The following is a 15,028-nucleotide window of genomic DNA, read 5'->3' on the forward strand; positions in this document are numbered from 1 at the left end:
GCGCTTGTCCAGTTTGTCTAGGGTGGCTGAGAGTACTGCTCTTTGCGGGTTGAAACGAGGGCACGCACAAAGAAGGTGCGGGATTCTTTAATTGCACCCGCAGAGGTCGCATAGTGGGCCGTTGGCCATTCAGATAAGAAACGACTACGTATTTAAAAATGCTACTCCAAGCCATAAAACAAATGAGAAAGGCAGCGGGGTTAACCGGTAGATATCCAGTTTGCTACCCTGTAAAGGGGAAGGAGTAAGGGGAGACAGAAAGACATTTTTAAAGATGCACACACACGAAAAGAGTGGGAGATGGAAGAAATTAGAAATGCACACACACAAAGGAACGCAGGAGTATAACAGTCATTCAAGCAGGTCACTTGACCTGAGCAACCTCTGTAGCGCCTTCACCGCCTCTTAGTGGGACGGTTGCATCAGCCGGCACTCTAAGGTCGTCTGCTCAGAAAGCGGCGGGTCATCGAGGCGCGTCAAGTCCGTCACGAGCGACTGTCTCTGGGAGCTGTAGCGAGGACAATGACAGAGGATATGTTCTATTGTTTCCTCGCTGCCGTACTTATCACAAGTAGCACTGTCAGTCACTCCGATGCGGCAAGCAAATGCATTCGTGAAAGACACTCCTACTTGACGTCAAGGTCATCGCAGTATATAAGCAGGAGAGATATCGGCGCTAAAAACAGTTGCGTTATCGATGGGGTGGACACGTGTACTTTGTACACCCGAAGAACAACGTGCATACGAGGAGTACCGAGGAGGGGCCCGGGCTCGCGATTGTCGTTTTCGTTCAGCATCGCGGGAACGTTCTTCATCGGGGGTCGTTTCGAGCCGGCGCCGTTTACATTCTCATTGCTGTTCCCTCCGGCGCAGCTTTAAAGGTTCCGCACTCTCCCATTCGGGTGAGTGCGAAGATTGCGGGGTTGAAGATTAATATGCAGAAGACAAAGATAATGATCGAGAGCCGGGCAAGGAAACAAGAGTTCAGGATCACCATGTTGTGTACTTCCTCTCGTCCTTCGTCCGGGTTGCGCTGCCCACCCATAGGAGCAGGATCACCAGTCAGCCTCTAGAGTCTGTGAAGGAGTACGTCTACCTAGGTCAATTACTCACAGGGGACACTGTTCATTTATAACCTACCGCCATCGACAACAACCGCACGTGACGTCACTGCACTAACCCTTTAAAACTAACATGCCGAGGATGATGAGGCCACCTTTGACGAAGATAGGTCCTCCCGTCGAAACATTGGCCAGTCTTTCTGAGGCACCTTATCCCTGTTTACAAACTTTATACCACAGTGTGCTATTCCATCTGTCCGCCCCTTTCTTGATTTTGTTCATGAGAAGGAAGTTTACAGAAGAATAAAACGGGTTGGAACTCATTCACCAGACATTGTGAGATCGTGACCGGAAGCTTACCATTATCATTAAATAGAAAGGTATACAATCAACGCATTCTACCGGTTCCGACATGTGGGGCAGAAACTTGGAGACTAACGAAGAAGCTCGAAAACAAGTTAAGGACCACGCAAAGAGCGATGGAACGAAGAATGTTAGGCATAACGTTAAGACACAGGAAGAGAGCGGCTTGGATGAGGCAGCAAACAGGGGTAGCCCATATTCTAATTGACATTAAGAGAAAGAAATGGAGCTGGGCAGGTCATGTAGTGCGTAGGAGAAATAAGCTGTGGACCATTAGAGTAACATAATGGGTGCCAAGAGAAGGGAAGCGCAGTCGAGGACGGCAGAAGAGTAAGTAGGGTGATGCATGAAATTAAGAAATTCGCAGGTGCTAGCTGGAATCGGTTTGCGCAGGACAGGGGTAATTGAAGACCGCAGGGAGAGGACTTCGTCCTCCAGTGGACATAAAATAAGCTGATGATGATGATGACGCTTGCCTTTGCGCATCGTTCGCAACACTGCGGTTAGCCTAGTGCTTAGGTCGCAGACAAAATATTAAACAGACTGTGTTCTTGAGACAGTGAAAACAGAAACGTGTGATTAGGAAAATAGACTTTCTTTTATTCAGGACGGGTTCTAACGGCAATCATTGGGCGACAGTAGCCATGCCTATAGGACGAAATAATGCCCCTTGCGCAAATATAACACGTCTTCTCATTCAAGATTCTATGACAGATTTAGCACGCTGTAAATACATGAAGTTTCAACGCACATTCGAAGGAGTTCTACTTGCTCTATGACATATCTTCAAATCTCGTATAACACTGAGGCACACTTTGGACCCGGAAATATTTTTCATTACATATATTGTGCTGTGGGAATCAAGCGCACGGAATGCAGTATTTTGGTCGTCTTTAATCACCGTTTAATTATAACAGCGAACAAATGCAGGAACAGCAGACTAGAAGCAAAGAGGACAATGTTAGACTTACGATTGAATCACCAAAAAAAAAAATATATATATATATATAGAGTGTTGACCTATCCCGTATACATAAGTATGCAAAAGCATGATACGCCGCTTTCTATTTGAACATTATCAGCGCAGTAGTTTTGTTTCACGTCTTCTCACGAAATAACTGTCACACCTTCGAGCATTAAGGTCGCTGTGCATGTTTGTGATTACGCAGGCGAGAGCCTGCGCTAAAATCTTCAGAGTTCTGGACTTTATGGCTCACTATAGGCTAGAAAACGTACGCGACCACAAGAAGACGCATTTATTGAAGTACGTTGCTTAGGTGAAGGAGACTCGCCAGCGAGATTCGTATCGTGTGGTGCACGTGTGCCTGGTATTTGTTGTTTGCTCGGAATATTCGTGCCGGCATGCGACCGACGCCACTGGCTTGTTGACACACGTTCGAGTATTGTTTTCGTGGCAGTTCCATCCATAGCTTCTGTAAAATGATTATGCGGCATCCAAACCCCTTGCCGCCGTTTCAAATTTAAAAAAAAAATAAATTTAGCTGTAAGTCTACCACTGCCCTGTTTACTTGTCGTCCTCGTTTTTTTCGTACATGTACATGTCATTCTGATCAAGGGCCAACTTGTTCAGTTCCCCATATGTAAATGCAACTTAATTAGCTCTCATTCAAGAAAGTACCATTCTTAGTTATTTTCATTCAAAGACAACTGCGAACACAGTGCGCATAGGGCTTTCGGCATCTTTCAGTCAAAGATGAACTAATCGAAACAACACCTTCCGCACCAGATAACAACCTGCGCTACGCAGCCTCACAGCATAGCCGATATAAGAACCACTTGTAGGCACAACTGTGAATAAGGCTTTGGAAAACGTGCCCGTTGTTGAGCGGCGGCAGATGCACAGAAATAATACGTGGCGCCGCTGGGCGTAAACAGCGACACGGCGCCTTGGCCTAATTCGTGTATTTGTGCACCTTCTTTACAGAGAACGTGTTTAGGCGGAGTCCCGTATTGCTTTCCCACAATGAAACTGTTTAAATTTTGTCGAAATGTGAGCACACGGGAGTGTTTTTGCATCCTGAAACCATTGAATGAAGCTGTCTGTTGCTGGGAATCACAACGGCATCCTTGTACACACAACAGAACACCATGACTGGGTGATTCCACGATATCAAACATGCATGTCCGCTTGATATTTTTGCTTTGTCTGGTTTTCTTGATATATCATGTAGGAATAGTCAAACTGCCCGGAACTGAAAATTTTATTCCCGAAAAGCGCTCCCAGCAAGCCAAAAAAATAGGTGAAGGTGGCGGCGCGAGCGTCCTTTTATTACTTACCACAATACTTTCCGATTTCACGGCCGAATTAAATGCAAACTAAAAACGATGTGTCGGAAACTTTTCTGCTAATTATATAGGCGTCACAATAAATTAGTTCCATGCGCATTTGTATGGTGTCCACAATGGAAAAAAAATTTTTTAAGAACTTCAGACATGGCCCAAATCAGACAAATTTTGTAACTTTGAAAGGTCTTGGCGCGTATTTATTCCACGAAGAAACTTGAAAAAAAAAAGTGTCAAATGTAGAACGTTCTCTTCGCAACATTTATGCAAAATATTATCTGCCTACATAGAACGCAAGAGAAGAAAAACACAGTTGAATAAACAAGTTTTTTTTTGAGGGAGCTCATTTTCAAATAAAATATTTTAAAAAAACATGAGCCACTCCACTCTGTGAAGGTGGATGACAAGCGAAGCTGTTTAGCATGCGACACAGAGGTGACACAGAATTTTGAACCTAGGTACGGACTCATTTACCGTGATTTTTATATATATTCGCATGGAAGACGGGAACGCCGCCCCGAGGAGCCGGAGGAAACTAGACAGGCGTGACGTTTCAACGGGACCACCACTACGGGAGAGCAGAAGAAAAGGAGATGCGCAGGCGCTTGGAACGCCGACAAATAGAGGGCGGTGCGAACGTAGACATGGCCGAGTCGCTTAGTATCAGCTTAGTATCTGATACGGGTTGTATTCGTGCCCAAGATATCAAACTTATTTTTGCAAGTTGGAGGAGTGCTTGAAACCGGCTTCACCTCCAACCTGGGCGGCCCGGTATTGCTCTATCTTCGGGATCGGCCCACCGTTTTTGGCCTACGGACATCGATCAGCTGGAAACTAGTCAAATACAGCTTCGCTGTAGAACTACGGTTAAAATTTCCAAAAAAAAAATTTTGGATGGAAATCCGCTTATGTCGAGCAAGACGAAGGGGCGATAATATGTTTCCTCATTTGTTTTATTCACAAAATGTAATGGGACAAAATGTCCCATGTTGAGCGTGCTGGCTTCAGCACCTTTACTGGCTATCTATCAGTTTCTATTGCACACAAATCTAGTTCTAATTTCTTTGCTGCTTGAGAACTTCGCTCTGGCATCTTGTTTTCAACAAAACTGTATCGTTAGATTTTATTTGTGTCTAGCGTGTTGTGAGTGGTGGGCTGCCACTTTATAAAGATACACGTTATAACGCGTGCTGAGTTTTCAGCCTACAACCTCTGTGGGCATTGCACTTACGCCTCTATTATTCGCTTGTCATCAGCATGCGAGACACCGCGAGTGGATGTTGTGGCTGACCTTGCCAAAATCCGCCTGGTGCACCTGTATGCGGCGCCAAGCCAGGCTAAACTGTGAGCGAGGGAACGGTTCCGTAATCAGGAGGTGCGCCATTTTGGAAATGCTACTTCACTGCCTGCTCTCTCCCCTGACCCCGTGGAATGGATACTGGAACCTTCTTCGGCACCACCGCGTGCGAGTCACGTTGTGCCTTTCTAAAAACTTATCCGAGTCATTTTCCTAGCCATTTATTTCGTTTCCCGCTATCGCATGTTTTTCACGTCGCTCACAGATAACGTCTTCCGGTCTTACCTCCACTTTCACCTCTGCGTTTCAACCGTAGGAAAAAGTGCAGTGCGGCATGACTGAGCTGAAGGCTGCCGAAGTTGCCAAACTTATGACGTTTTGTCAGCACCTTGCTGGCGCGCTGTCCCACGCCGAGAACAGCGGGGGTCACTGGTTGCGCCAGACGGTTATTGTCCTTCCATTACGAGCGTGGCCCACAAGTTTTCACAGTGAAGAGCTCTAGACGGCTTTTTTCATAAAATATGAAACCGTGTGACATTGTGAAGACTCAGTCATGATAGCGGCCCAGAAAAAGCGACAGAAAGAGTGCGGTGCCTGTTCAGTATAAACGTTTCAGCTTGGTCTAGCTGTTCACTACACGTGATGCATGCGGCTCATAGCTCGGTCCGAGTATTCTGTGCCGATTATCTACGCATTCATAAGAGGATCGCTAAGAAAAAAAATTTGTTGCGTTAACGTCTTGGATGTCGCCTCCCTGCGGAAGCTACTGCGAGAGGCTGAGGATATTCGCGACACCGACGAGGTCTGCCAGCACTGCCTTACGCGCCTCCAGTGCATCCTGTCTTCATCTAGTGACAACCGCGATGAAGCAGACGAGGCATTCCTTCGGCAAGAAAAAGCCGTTGACGACTTGAACAGGTACGTCCACCTTTCTTCTGATGTTTCACCATTGAAGCCGCCATCTTCCATTCACAAAGGCAGCAGACGATCATACGGAAAGAGAAAACGGGCCGAGATTGAAAGCGTCGTGGTGACGAAGATTCCGTATGCAGTGCTTAAAGCGCTGCATACGGAAGCGTCAGTACACCTGAACCGTCTGTGAAGCGTCTGTAACAGAAGTCAGTGCCGCGTGTGCCGGGAATTCAGTCGTGTCAGGTGTGGATGTGTGCCCGCGATCAGACAAGCGGACATGCGCTCTCCATTGCGAGAACTGCCACTAACCAGCTGATGGTGATTGAACCCTTTTAAAAGAAACTTGGAGGCTTACAAAGAAGCTCGAAAACAGGTTAAGGACCGCGCAAAGAGCGACGGAACGAAGAATGCTAGGCGCAACGTTAAGAGACAGGAAGAGAGCGGTGCGGATCAGGGAGCAAACGGAGAGAACTGATATTGTAATTGACATTAAGAGAAATTAATGGAGCTGGGCAGGTCATGTAAAGCGTAGGTTATATGACCGGTGGACCATTAGGGTTACAGCATGGGTGCCAAGAAAAGGGAAGCGCAGTCGAGGACGGCAGAAGAATAGGTGAGGTGATGAAATTAAGAAATTCGCAATCGCTAGTTGGAATCGGTTGGCGCAGGACACGGGTAATTGGAGATCGCAGGGAGAGAGGCCTTCGTCCTGCAGCGGACGTAAAATACGCTGATGATGATGACGAATTACTAACTGCAAAGGACACGCAATAAATTTCTTTGAGCACCACACGTAGTGTCGAGATTTTTCGCTCTTGCGCCCCAGAAGGCAAAGCAGAAAAGATGTTGCATGTGCTTGCTGCAATAACATAACCCAGATAAACCTTCCTTCATTTGTGACAAGCGTTGCCTTTTCTTTTTTTGAAAGAGAGTAAATGTTAACAAACTGGAACGAGCCATCGCGGCACTAAAGCCAGCAGGCTCAACGTGGGCCACTTAGGCGCTTTATATTTTGTGAATAAAGCAAATGAGGAAACACTTGTTTGTTTAACTATCTTTTTTCTTGTTTTACGTTTCTTGTAGAAAGATAATATATTGCATAAATGTTGCAAAAAAATGTTCTATGCTTGACACTTTTTTTTTTCAAATTTCTGCGTGAAATAGAAAATGCGCCAAGACGCATCAGGTTTACGAAATTTTTCTGATTTGGGCCATGTGTGGAGTTTTTTTTTTTTGCATTCGTTTCTCTTGTGGACCGCATAAAGAAAACGCATGGAACTAATTTGCTATGACGCTTATTAAAATGAGCAGAAATGTTTTTGACACAATGTTCTTAGTTTGCATTTAATTGGGCCGTGAAATCGGAAGATATTGTGATAAGCAATAGGAGGACGCTCGCGCCGCAACCTTCGAATATTTCTTTTTTTGTTTGTTTGTTTGCTGGGAACGTTTTTAGGGAATAAAATGTTCGCTTCCGTGCAATTTGAATATTCCTGCATGACAGGTAAAAAATAACCAGACAAAACAAAAATATCAAGTGGACATGCACGACTGATCTCTCGTGGAATCACCTGATCCTGCTGAGTCACCTTGAGGCCGCCCCACAACTGCACGCTGCCATGTCCACGAACAACTGAAGTCCCCAGAACCTGCAGCCTCACACGTATACCTATGGGGCATCGTGCGCTACATTGAAGCACCACGCCCGTAGAAGCCTTAACTCATTTGGTTCACCAGTGGTGAGGAAAGCCAAGAAACGAATTCCTTTTTTTTTTTACGAGGGAGCTTTTCTTTTTCGGTTGAAAATTATTTCGCATCATACGCCTGGGCGGCTCCGTCACTTGAGAAAACACAAAACTGAAGCATGTGCCACACCGCGAGGCGGCACCTTCGCCTGGGACACCAAGCTTTCGCTTCAGCAAATTAAGGCCCAGCAACGCAACTTTGAAAACGAAACCATCGATTCATGTAACCGATCCCTTGCCGTACAGTATACGGGAGACCATGAAACAAACAGATCACACAGGCGCTCGTCTTGGCGGGAGCAACTTTCGTCCTTCATATCGACTTTTAGGTGTAATAAATAGGCTTAAATAAATAAATAGTGGAATGACGAGATAAAACAAAAAGCGAACAGATGGAAGTCGACGATGGTAGTCATGAGCACTGAAATAATAAATAGTGAGGAGTGAGCACACACAGCCCCAAAGGGCGCACTCGGGCCGCCCTCATCCACGCACACGCACGCACAAAGTGTCCTTCCGGAAGCTCGCACACACGCTACCACAGCCACGGACGCGGAGGCACCGGTGTCAAGATGGGCACCTGGATCCACTTGGCCTGCAACCCGACCGGCACTGAAGCGGTGCCGATGCGGTGCGCGTATCACAGGCATTACACCTGCGCGACCGTCTTTGGTGCTTGGAACTTGAGTAGAGGAACTAGGTGGGAATGCTATGCAGCAGCGCGCGCCGCTATCAGCTCGCCTCGGCCGGTTGTAAGCCCATGAGGTAGCGCTGCAGGGTGCGCAGCACGTTCGCCACACTGGCCACCACCTGCGAGAAGGGCAGCAAGCGTCTCGCTTTTCGTACACCAGAAGGCATGAAGGCGAGGCGGCTCTCTCTCGCTCTTATTTTTTCGTAGGGTTGTACTCTACACTTCGAATACGAATCGAACAGCATTTGCTATTCTATTCAATTCGAGGTTTTTTTTTATATACCAAGTTGTCAAATATTTGTTCACTTTGAATTCTATAAAAGACAACCGCAGTTGCTGCAGTCTACAGGGAGAAAAAAATTAATGCAAGTGGATGCACTTCTAAACCATTCTGCTGCGGGAGAGCCGCGGTGGTTGCGTAAACTGATTCATTAGCGAAAATCCTGGAGATCATTTACGCGCATTAGTTTCCTGCCATTAAATAAACGTGTTTTGCCTTAGCTGGCTAGGAACTGTTGTCTTGACTTTGGTAAAGCGTTTATTTGACCGATTTCGCCGCGTTTTAATTAATTTAAAGCAAGGTGCGCTGCTGTAATATTACGCTTATCTCTTTCAACGCCAAAAATCTTGTTCAAAGTTTCGGTTTCGTCATTGGTGCATGGCTACCATAATCTTCAACTGCTTAAGCGGGCATCGCCAGCCATGCTGTGCAAGTAGATTGCGGACGCACGGGCGAGCATCGCGGAGGACCTTGTATGTCACGCTTTTAAGAAGTGCGGAATATTATAGGCGCTCGACGGCACAAAAAATAACTATCTCTGGAAAGAGTTCTAAACGTTTTCGCTGAGTTTGCCTCACTCGAATTTTTTCGAGTGAGGCGAGTGAGGTTTTTCGCTATCCCCAAATCTCGCCTCGTACTATATGCGGGTTTTTAAGGTACACTCCACTACGTGCATCTGGTGACGCGCTGTTTCTCTGTTTTCATTACTGGGATTGTCAGGAAACACTAGATACTATTCCTTCTCCTTTATTTCTGATTTACAAGCTTCTCAAATCAAACAATTATAAATTGTTAACTGCATTAGTGGCATCAAATGACGTAAATGAGCCTTTTGTTACAAAGAGAGTCCACGGGACATTTATATTTCCCTTTGCGCAGAAATTCCAAATATTTGTCCTCTATTCGATTGGAAAATTTCTCTATTCGCACACCCCTACTTTTCCGTCTTTCTTTCCCTCTTTTGCAGCTAAGAGCAGACAAAGCATTGCACGACTGCTTCAGATGTTTTAGGGCTCGTTGCGCTCTCACCCACTGTTCGCATCAACACTCGCCAAGCGTCCTTTTTTATCTCCCTTAGTCGAAGAATCTATCTCTGGAAGCAGCGGCACGATTGATTGATTGATTGATTGATTGATTGATTGATTGATTGATTGATTGATTGATTGATTGATTGATTGATATTTCATATCGAGATTAAAGTGACAATCCGGTAAATATTAGAGCTGCTGGATCACCACAAAGATGAATCGGTGAACTATTGAATGGCCAAAGAATATTCAAGTAAGGTGAATTGAACGCAGGGTTACATCAATGTCACTTCAAGGCTGCCTAACTAACATCCGTGACCAGTTGACCGTGTTAGATAGAACAAAAGTATAGCACAAATCAAGCGAGAGCACAAGTCTGCACTAATCGCACGACGTGTACTATGGGCGCTATATAACGTAAATCTATTCGAAACTTTTTTTTTCCATTTCTGCAATCAGCCCTTCACGATTCGTCAAACATCTTTTCTGGCCACCCCCATTGGCCTCTTTGTCACGCGACGTCACGCAAACCGCAAGAACTTGCCATATGCTATGACGAGTACACTGATTATGAACGATTAGACAGAATAACAGAAAAAAGAAACAAAATGTCCGATGGTTACGATACTCCCTCATGGGAAATTTGAGCATAGCTGTATACGCGTTTTCATTTCGCGATATATTGAGGCAAAGAATTTGAGACCAGAATCGCTGCGCCCACTAGCAGTGGGACAGTGCCGTCAGCGCCTTCGCAAAGGTAGGGGCAGTACGGGAACGCTGGCGTGGTGAGCGGCACCGCTACCAGCTGTGCGCGAGCGGTAGCACGAGCGCGTTCGCGCGGACACGCCCAGCGAACGCTCAACTCAGCAACGGGCGCCTAAGAGCGGCCCTCTAAAATAATTATTTCCAATTCTACGGCTTTTTCGCCGATATTTCCCTCGCTATTGGTCAAAAATTCTCGAGCTCCCACTTCACCTGCCTGTTATGCGACCTCAGAAAACCAGCAAAACTCATCACGTTGAAGTGACGTGTACGCATTAAAGATGAATTAATATGCCGAACAAAACTGAACTTTTTTCGGAATAGCCAAAGACTGGGGCCCTATAACGTAGAACTATTCCAATATGCTTTTATCCCAATCTCCTGACGTCAAATATGCGTAACCGCCGACGCAAGCATCGGGCGGGGACCCGCAGGGTTGTGTGAACAGACCAATCAAACGCTCTCCTCGTTTATTGGAGGTAACTTCCGTTTGCTTTAAAAACGAATAAGATCGCCTACAGTGAGCGACTTGTCTTATATAATTGGCTGACATGAGGCGAGCAGCATGCTCAAGTGGAGAGGGATTGGATGGGGCCGAGCCAGTGCGCTGAAAATCGATAACCGGATCAAGAGGGTGGTGCCGGCGTCTGCGATTGGTCCGCTTTCCCTTACTCAGCTTGCGATGGCCGATCGAAAATCGCGGCGGAATGCAACGGAAGGTTAAGAATGCCGCTAAAGCGGATACTCAGCAAAGAAAAGTTGGCAGAGAAGGGCCGTAAGCGTGCCGAAAGTGCTCTAAAACGTTACACTGCCACGCAAAAAGTTTTATTGTGCGCAAATAAACCCAAGCTCTCCGGCTGGTGCGAGTAGCCAGTGCCTGAGCGATAGGCGGAAGCAATCTTTTATTCCTTTCGGAGCGGGGCAGCCTCCCGCTATTCAGTACAGAATTCAGTTTTGTTGAGCATATTAATGCATCTTTAACGCGTTCACGAGACTTTGACGCGGTGAGTTTTCGCGGTTTTTTGACGTCGCGTGACAGGCACGTGAGGTGGGTGCAGCCCAAGAACTTTTGACCAATAGCCGAAGGCTAATCGCGAGAAGGCGTCGAATATGAAATAACATGTTTTCTATTGTTTGGTCCAGCCATGCATCATATTTCACTCAATATATTACTCAAGCACACGTTGTTTTAATTCATTAATATTATTCCTTGGACCACCTTGCTATAAATCTGAGGGAGATAGTCCCTGTTTTTTTTTTCTATTCCGCTTTCCCTTACTCCCAGCGTAGGATAGCAAACCGAACGCCTGCCTTGTCCTCCCTAGTTCTCCTCTCTTTGCTTTCTTTCTCTCTCTTTATGACTCTCACCACTAATCAGATTTCCTATTTAGGCCACTGAGCTACCCACATGATTAAAGTTGACTTATCTATAGGGTGCCTCAGTTAACGTTAGCCAAGCTGTTTGAAACAAAATTATTTAAATAGCACGGTGCAAGATACGATCTTATGACCTACGATATTCGGTCGTTGAAGACCGTACGCCGTAGGCCTTATAATCGTTTCTGGCATGGTGTTCTTTTTTTTTTTTAGGAGCTTCGCTAATGTTAGATAGATATACCAGTGCTCTATATCGGTACTGGTATAGATATGGCAGCTATTTATCCCGAATGCGCGTCTTAGCGTGCAATCGGGCGGTCTCCGTAACAGAGCTCTGTGACCGCGCGAGGAGAGCGCGTACCTGGCAGTCCCTGAGCAGCCTCCTGCTGCACGTGCTCTCGTCGCAGACACGCAGCGACGCCACGCGCTCCTCAGAGGCGCTGAACTCGACGTTTCCGCCGTGGACGCTCGCCGTCAGCTTGATGGTGCACAGCAAATCGCGCAGCTGGGCCGCCAGCGTGCGGCTGTTCTCGGCCAGTGTGTGCTCGTTGGGACTAGCGCACGAACTGTTCGCGTACTTCTCGGCCTGCTCGCTCACGAAGAAGGCGTACGCCGCGTGGCTCACCAGGAAGCCGTACAGGCTGCTCAACGCTTGCGCCTGGCTCAGGCTCTGCGTGGTGTCGGCAGGAATCAGAACACCGCCTCGAGGTCAACGCACGGTGCGCTCACCTGTAGGGTCACCTGGTCAGGCGCTTCCATGACATCTTGCAGCGTGGAGCAACTTTCCGGCAGATTCTACAAGGGAGAAATGGCATAGTTCAATGGCGCTGTCTTTCATCGCAGGAAGTGTGAAAACAATCCAGTGCGCGGACATCAATATTGCGGCGCAAGACGCTCTCAGCCACGTACCAAGCGAGCCGGCTGCACGCGACGAACCTTCGAGCATGCAAGCGTGTCCAACTAAGTGTAGCGATGTTAAACCAAAGCGTCAGGCTAGGCCAGGCCGATTCTTGAATCTCCTTGCAATGGTACAGTATTGTTATTTGGATGCTCTGAAAGAAAGCGCATGTTAATAGAGCGGTGTAGTAAGTTAGGAGAAATGAAAGGGAAGACAGACCTTGCAGAAGGCGAGTGCCGAGAAAAGACGCTAGCGCCGGCCACTCGTCTAAAAGCCGCGCAATGCTGCTGGGAAGACGAGAGTCACGCCACAGCAGCTCCTCCAAACGACCCGCACTCCAGCCAAGGTAACCTTTTTTATGGCTCATTCAGCCTGGCCTTAGGGGAATGCATCAAGTTCCATCGACGCCTGACTGAATTTCGGCCTGTTACAAAATGGCATAGAAAGTACGATGAATGTGTATTTGTGTTCCTGTCTCGCTGTCCAACGTTTCGCGCTTACACACACAAATGTTTACAGCTCGAGAGAAGACATGCTTAGAGACTTTCTTTATGTGGCTTGTGAACGAAGGTTGTAAAGACTGCATGTTCATCGCACTCAAAACTGCCTGGCAGCGCCAATATCGGGAGATATTCTCGGATGCCACACGAGGCGAGGTTGTTCTTTGCCCGAAGTCAGGGTAAACTAAACCGGAATGTTTCACCGCACCTGCCACTAGGCGTCCCCCTTGGGAGTGAACAACCAAGATAGCACCATAGACAAAACACTTTGCGACCACTATGCAGACAAGCTGACTCGAGTTGCCAAAGCATGCAGGGAAACATTTTTGACGTTACAAAGAGCCAGCTGCTCGGGAACGCCAGCTGCCCACCACATAGTCGGCAAGAACCCACGAATTTCTCACCCAAACTGCAAATTACAGGCAGCTTTGTTATTTGGTGCCGACAACAGTTTGAGCTGAGAGCATGAGCACAGTGCTAAGTTTAGAACACCTCTCAAGGCTTGTAGCAAGGCGAAGAATGCGCGCGCGCTCTTTTTACCGCGTTTCATTTGTGGCGAGTACTACCGTCCTGTCTGTGGTGCTGAACGGAGGGTTGCGCAGTGCATGCATTAAGGACTGTGGCGATTCCTTCACCCTGCCGTCTTGTCGCCCTCTTCGCAAGGCCCCTCAGCAGGAGTCGGTGCAAGGGTGCCCTGTTGGCACTGGCCTTTCAGGGAGCCATTGAATGGGACTCGCTACGCGCTCTACAGAAGCAGCTGGGAAAAGGGACGGTACGCGGATAAAGGCATAACACTACGGTACTTGTTCATGCGTCTTCAGCCAGATAGCTAGTTAACTTAAATATCGCATAACGCGGTGGGACTTGCCGCTCCTGCGAAAAGCATGCACCTCAGAGCCGTTGCGAGGGAACCGGGTTAAGCCTGGCTGCCGCTATGGGACGGCATGGAAGAGCGCCGCGTGCGGCAAGGTCAGCAGCTGTCGCACCCCACTTACCACGGCCAGAAGCTTGCTGGCGTGCCCTAGGCACGCCGTCGTTCGCTCGCCAAGTATTTTCACGTATTCAATGGCAAACGTATCGGTGGGTGGACCTGCGGGTTGCACCTGAGGCAGGTCATCACTGCAAGGATAGAGAAGATCAGAGAAGTAAGCTTCGTCTGATATCCTCCTCCACTCCGGCGTCGATTTCGTGGGCATGGAAGTGACTGATTCTGACACTACTAGGAGCACAAGCCCACCTGGAAAGGGAGAGAGAAAAAAAACAGGAGGAGGGAATGTAGACACCGCAAAATGGGCCTCTGCAAATGTATGCTACCGCGGCCACTAAGCAAGAAACTCTCTGGAGGAGTGAATCCGCGGCCATGACATCGTTCATTCGGAGACCGTCGATTGCTGACGCCACCTGGTGGCTTGTAAGTCCATTCTGCCGTCGCCTGCGTTGCCATAACAACCGGGAACGTTTGCATATCACGCCAGCAGATATGTTCGCTCAGAATTACGCCCCGCCCCCTTCTTCCTATACTTGTTTTTCGTCCTCCCACTCCGGCGCTGATTTCTCCTCCGGAGTGTTTCATGCTCCATGGCGCAGCAACTGGCTGATTTGACAAACTAATGCTTTTATTTTTTATCATTCTGGTGTCCTTGAACACATAAAAGAGCGAATACGTTCTCAGAAGCTGCCATATAAATATTGAGCGATATGCGGCTCACTGTTTATCAGTTACGCTGTGCCTACAGCGTCCAGTACATCATAACTAAATCTATACGACTGTCATTCATAAGGTTCTTACTATTGCCATGAAGGAATACAA

General features: G+C 47.5%; 1 protein-coding gene and 1 long non-coding RNA gene across 2 annotated transcripts in view; both read right to left on the reverse strand.

Moving 5' to 3' along the window:
• Positions 1-1,998: 1,998 nt before the first annotated feature.
• On the reverse strand, positions 1,999-3,793 carry LOC142566347 (uncharacterized). Its single transcript, XR_012825032.1, has 2 exons — positions 3,470-3,793; positions 1,999-3,414 (listed from the first exon to the last, which is right to left on the reverse strand). It is a non-coding gene; the product is annotated as an uncharacterized LOC142566347 (long non-coding RNA).
• Positions 3,794-3,967: 174 nt separating this feature from the next.
• Positions 3,968-15,028, reverse strand: part of LOC142566346 (uncharacterized) — a 40,711-nt gene continuing 29,650 nt past the window's right edge. Inside the window, exons 2-5 of the mRNA XM_075677266.1 lie at positions 14,214-14,455; positions 12,550-12,615; positions 12,182-12,490; positions 3,968-8,492 (exon numbers count right to left, since the gene is read on the reverse strand). Of these exons, the coding sequence (XP_075533381.1) occupies positions 8,415-8,492; positions 12,182-12,490; positions 12,550-12,615; positions 14,214-14,455 (695 nt within the window). The 3' untranslated portion in view covers positions 3,968-8,414. The remainder of the gene's footprint in view (positions 8,493-12,181; positions 12,491-12,549; positions 12,616-14,213; positions 14,456-15,028) is intronic.

This window comes from Dermacentor variabilis, unplaced genomic scaffold, assembly GCF_050947875.1.
Source record: "Dermacentor variabilis isolate Ectoservices unplaced genomic scaffold, ASM5094787v1 scaffold_12, whole genome shotgun sequence".
NCBI lineage: Eukaryota > Metazoa > Arthropoda > Arachnida > Ixodida > Ixodidae > Dermacentor > Dermacentor variabilis.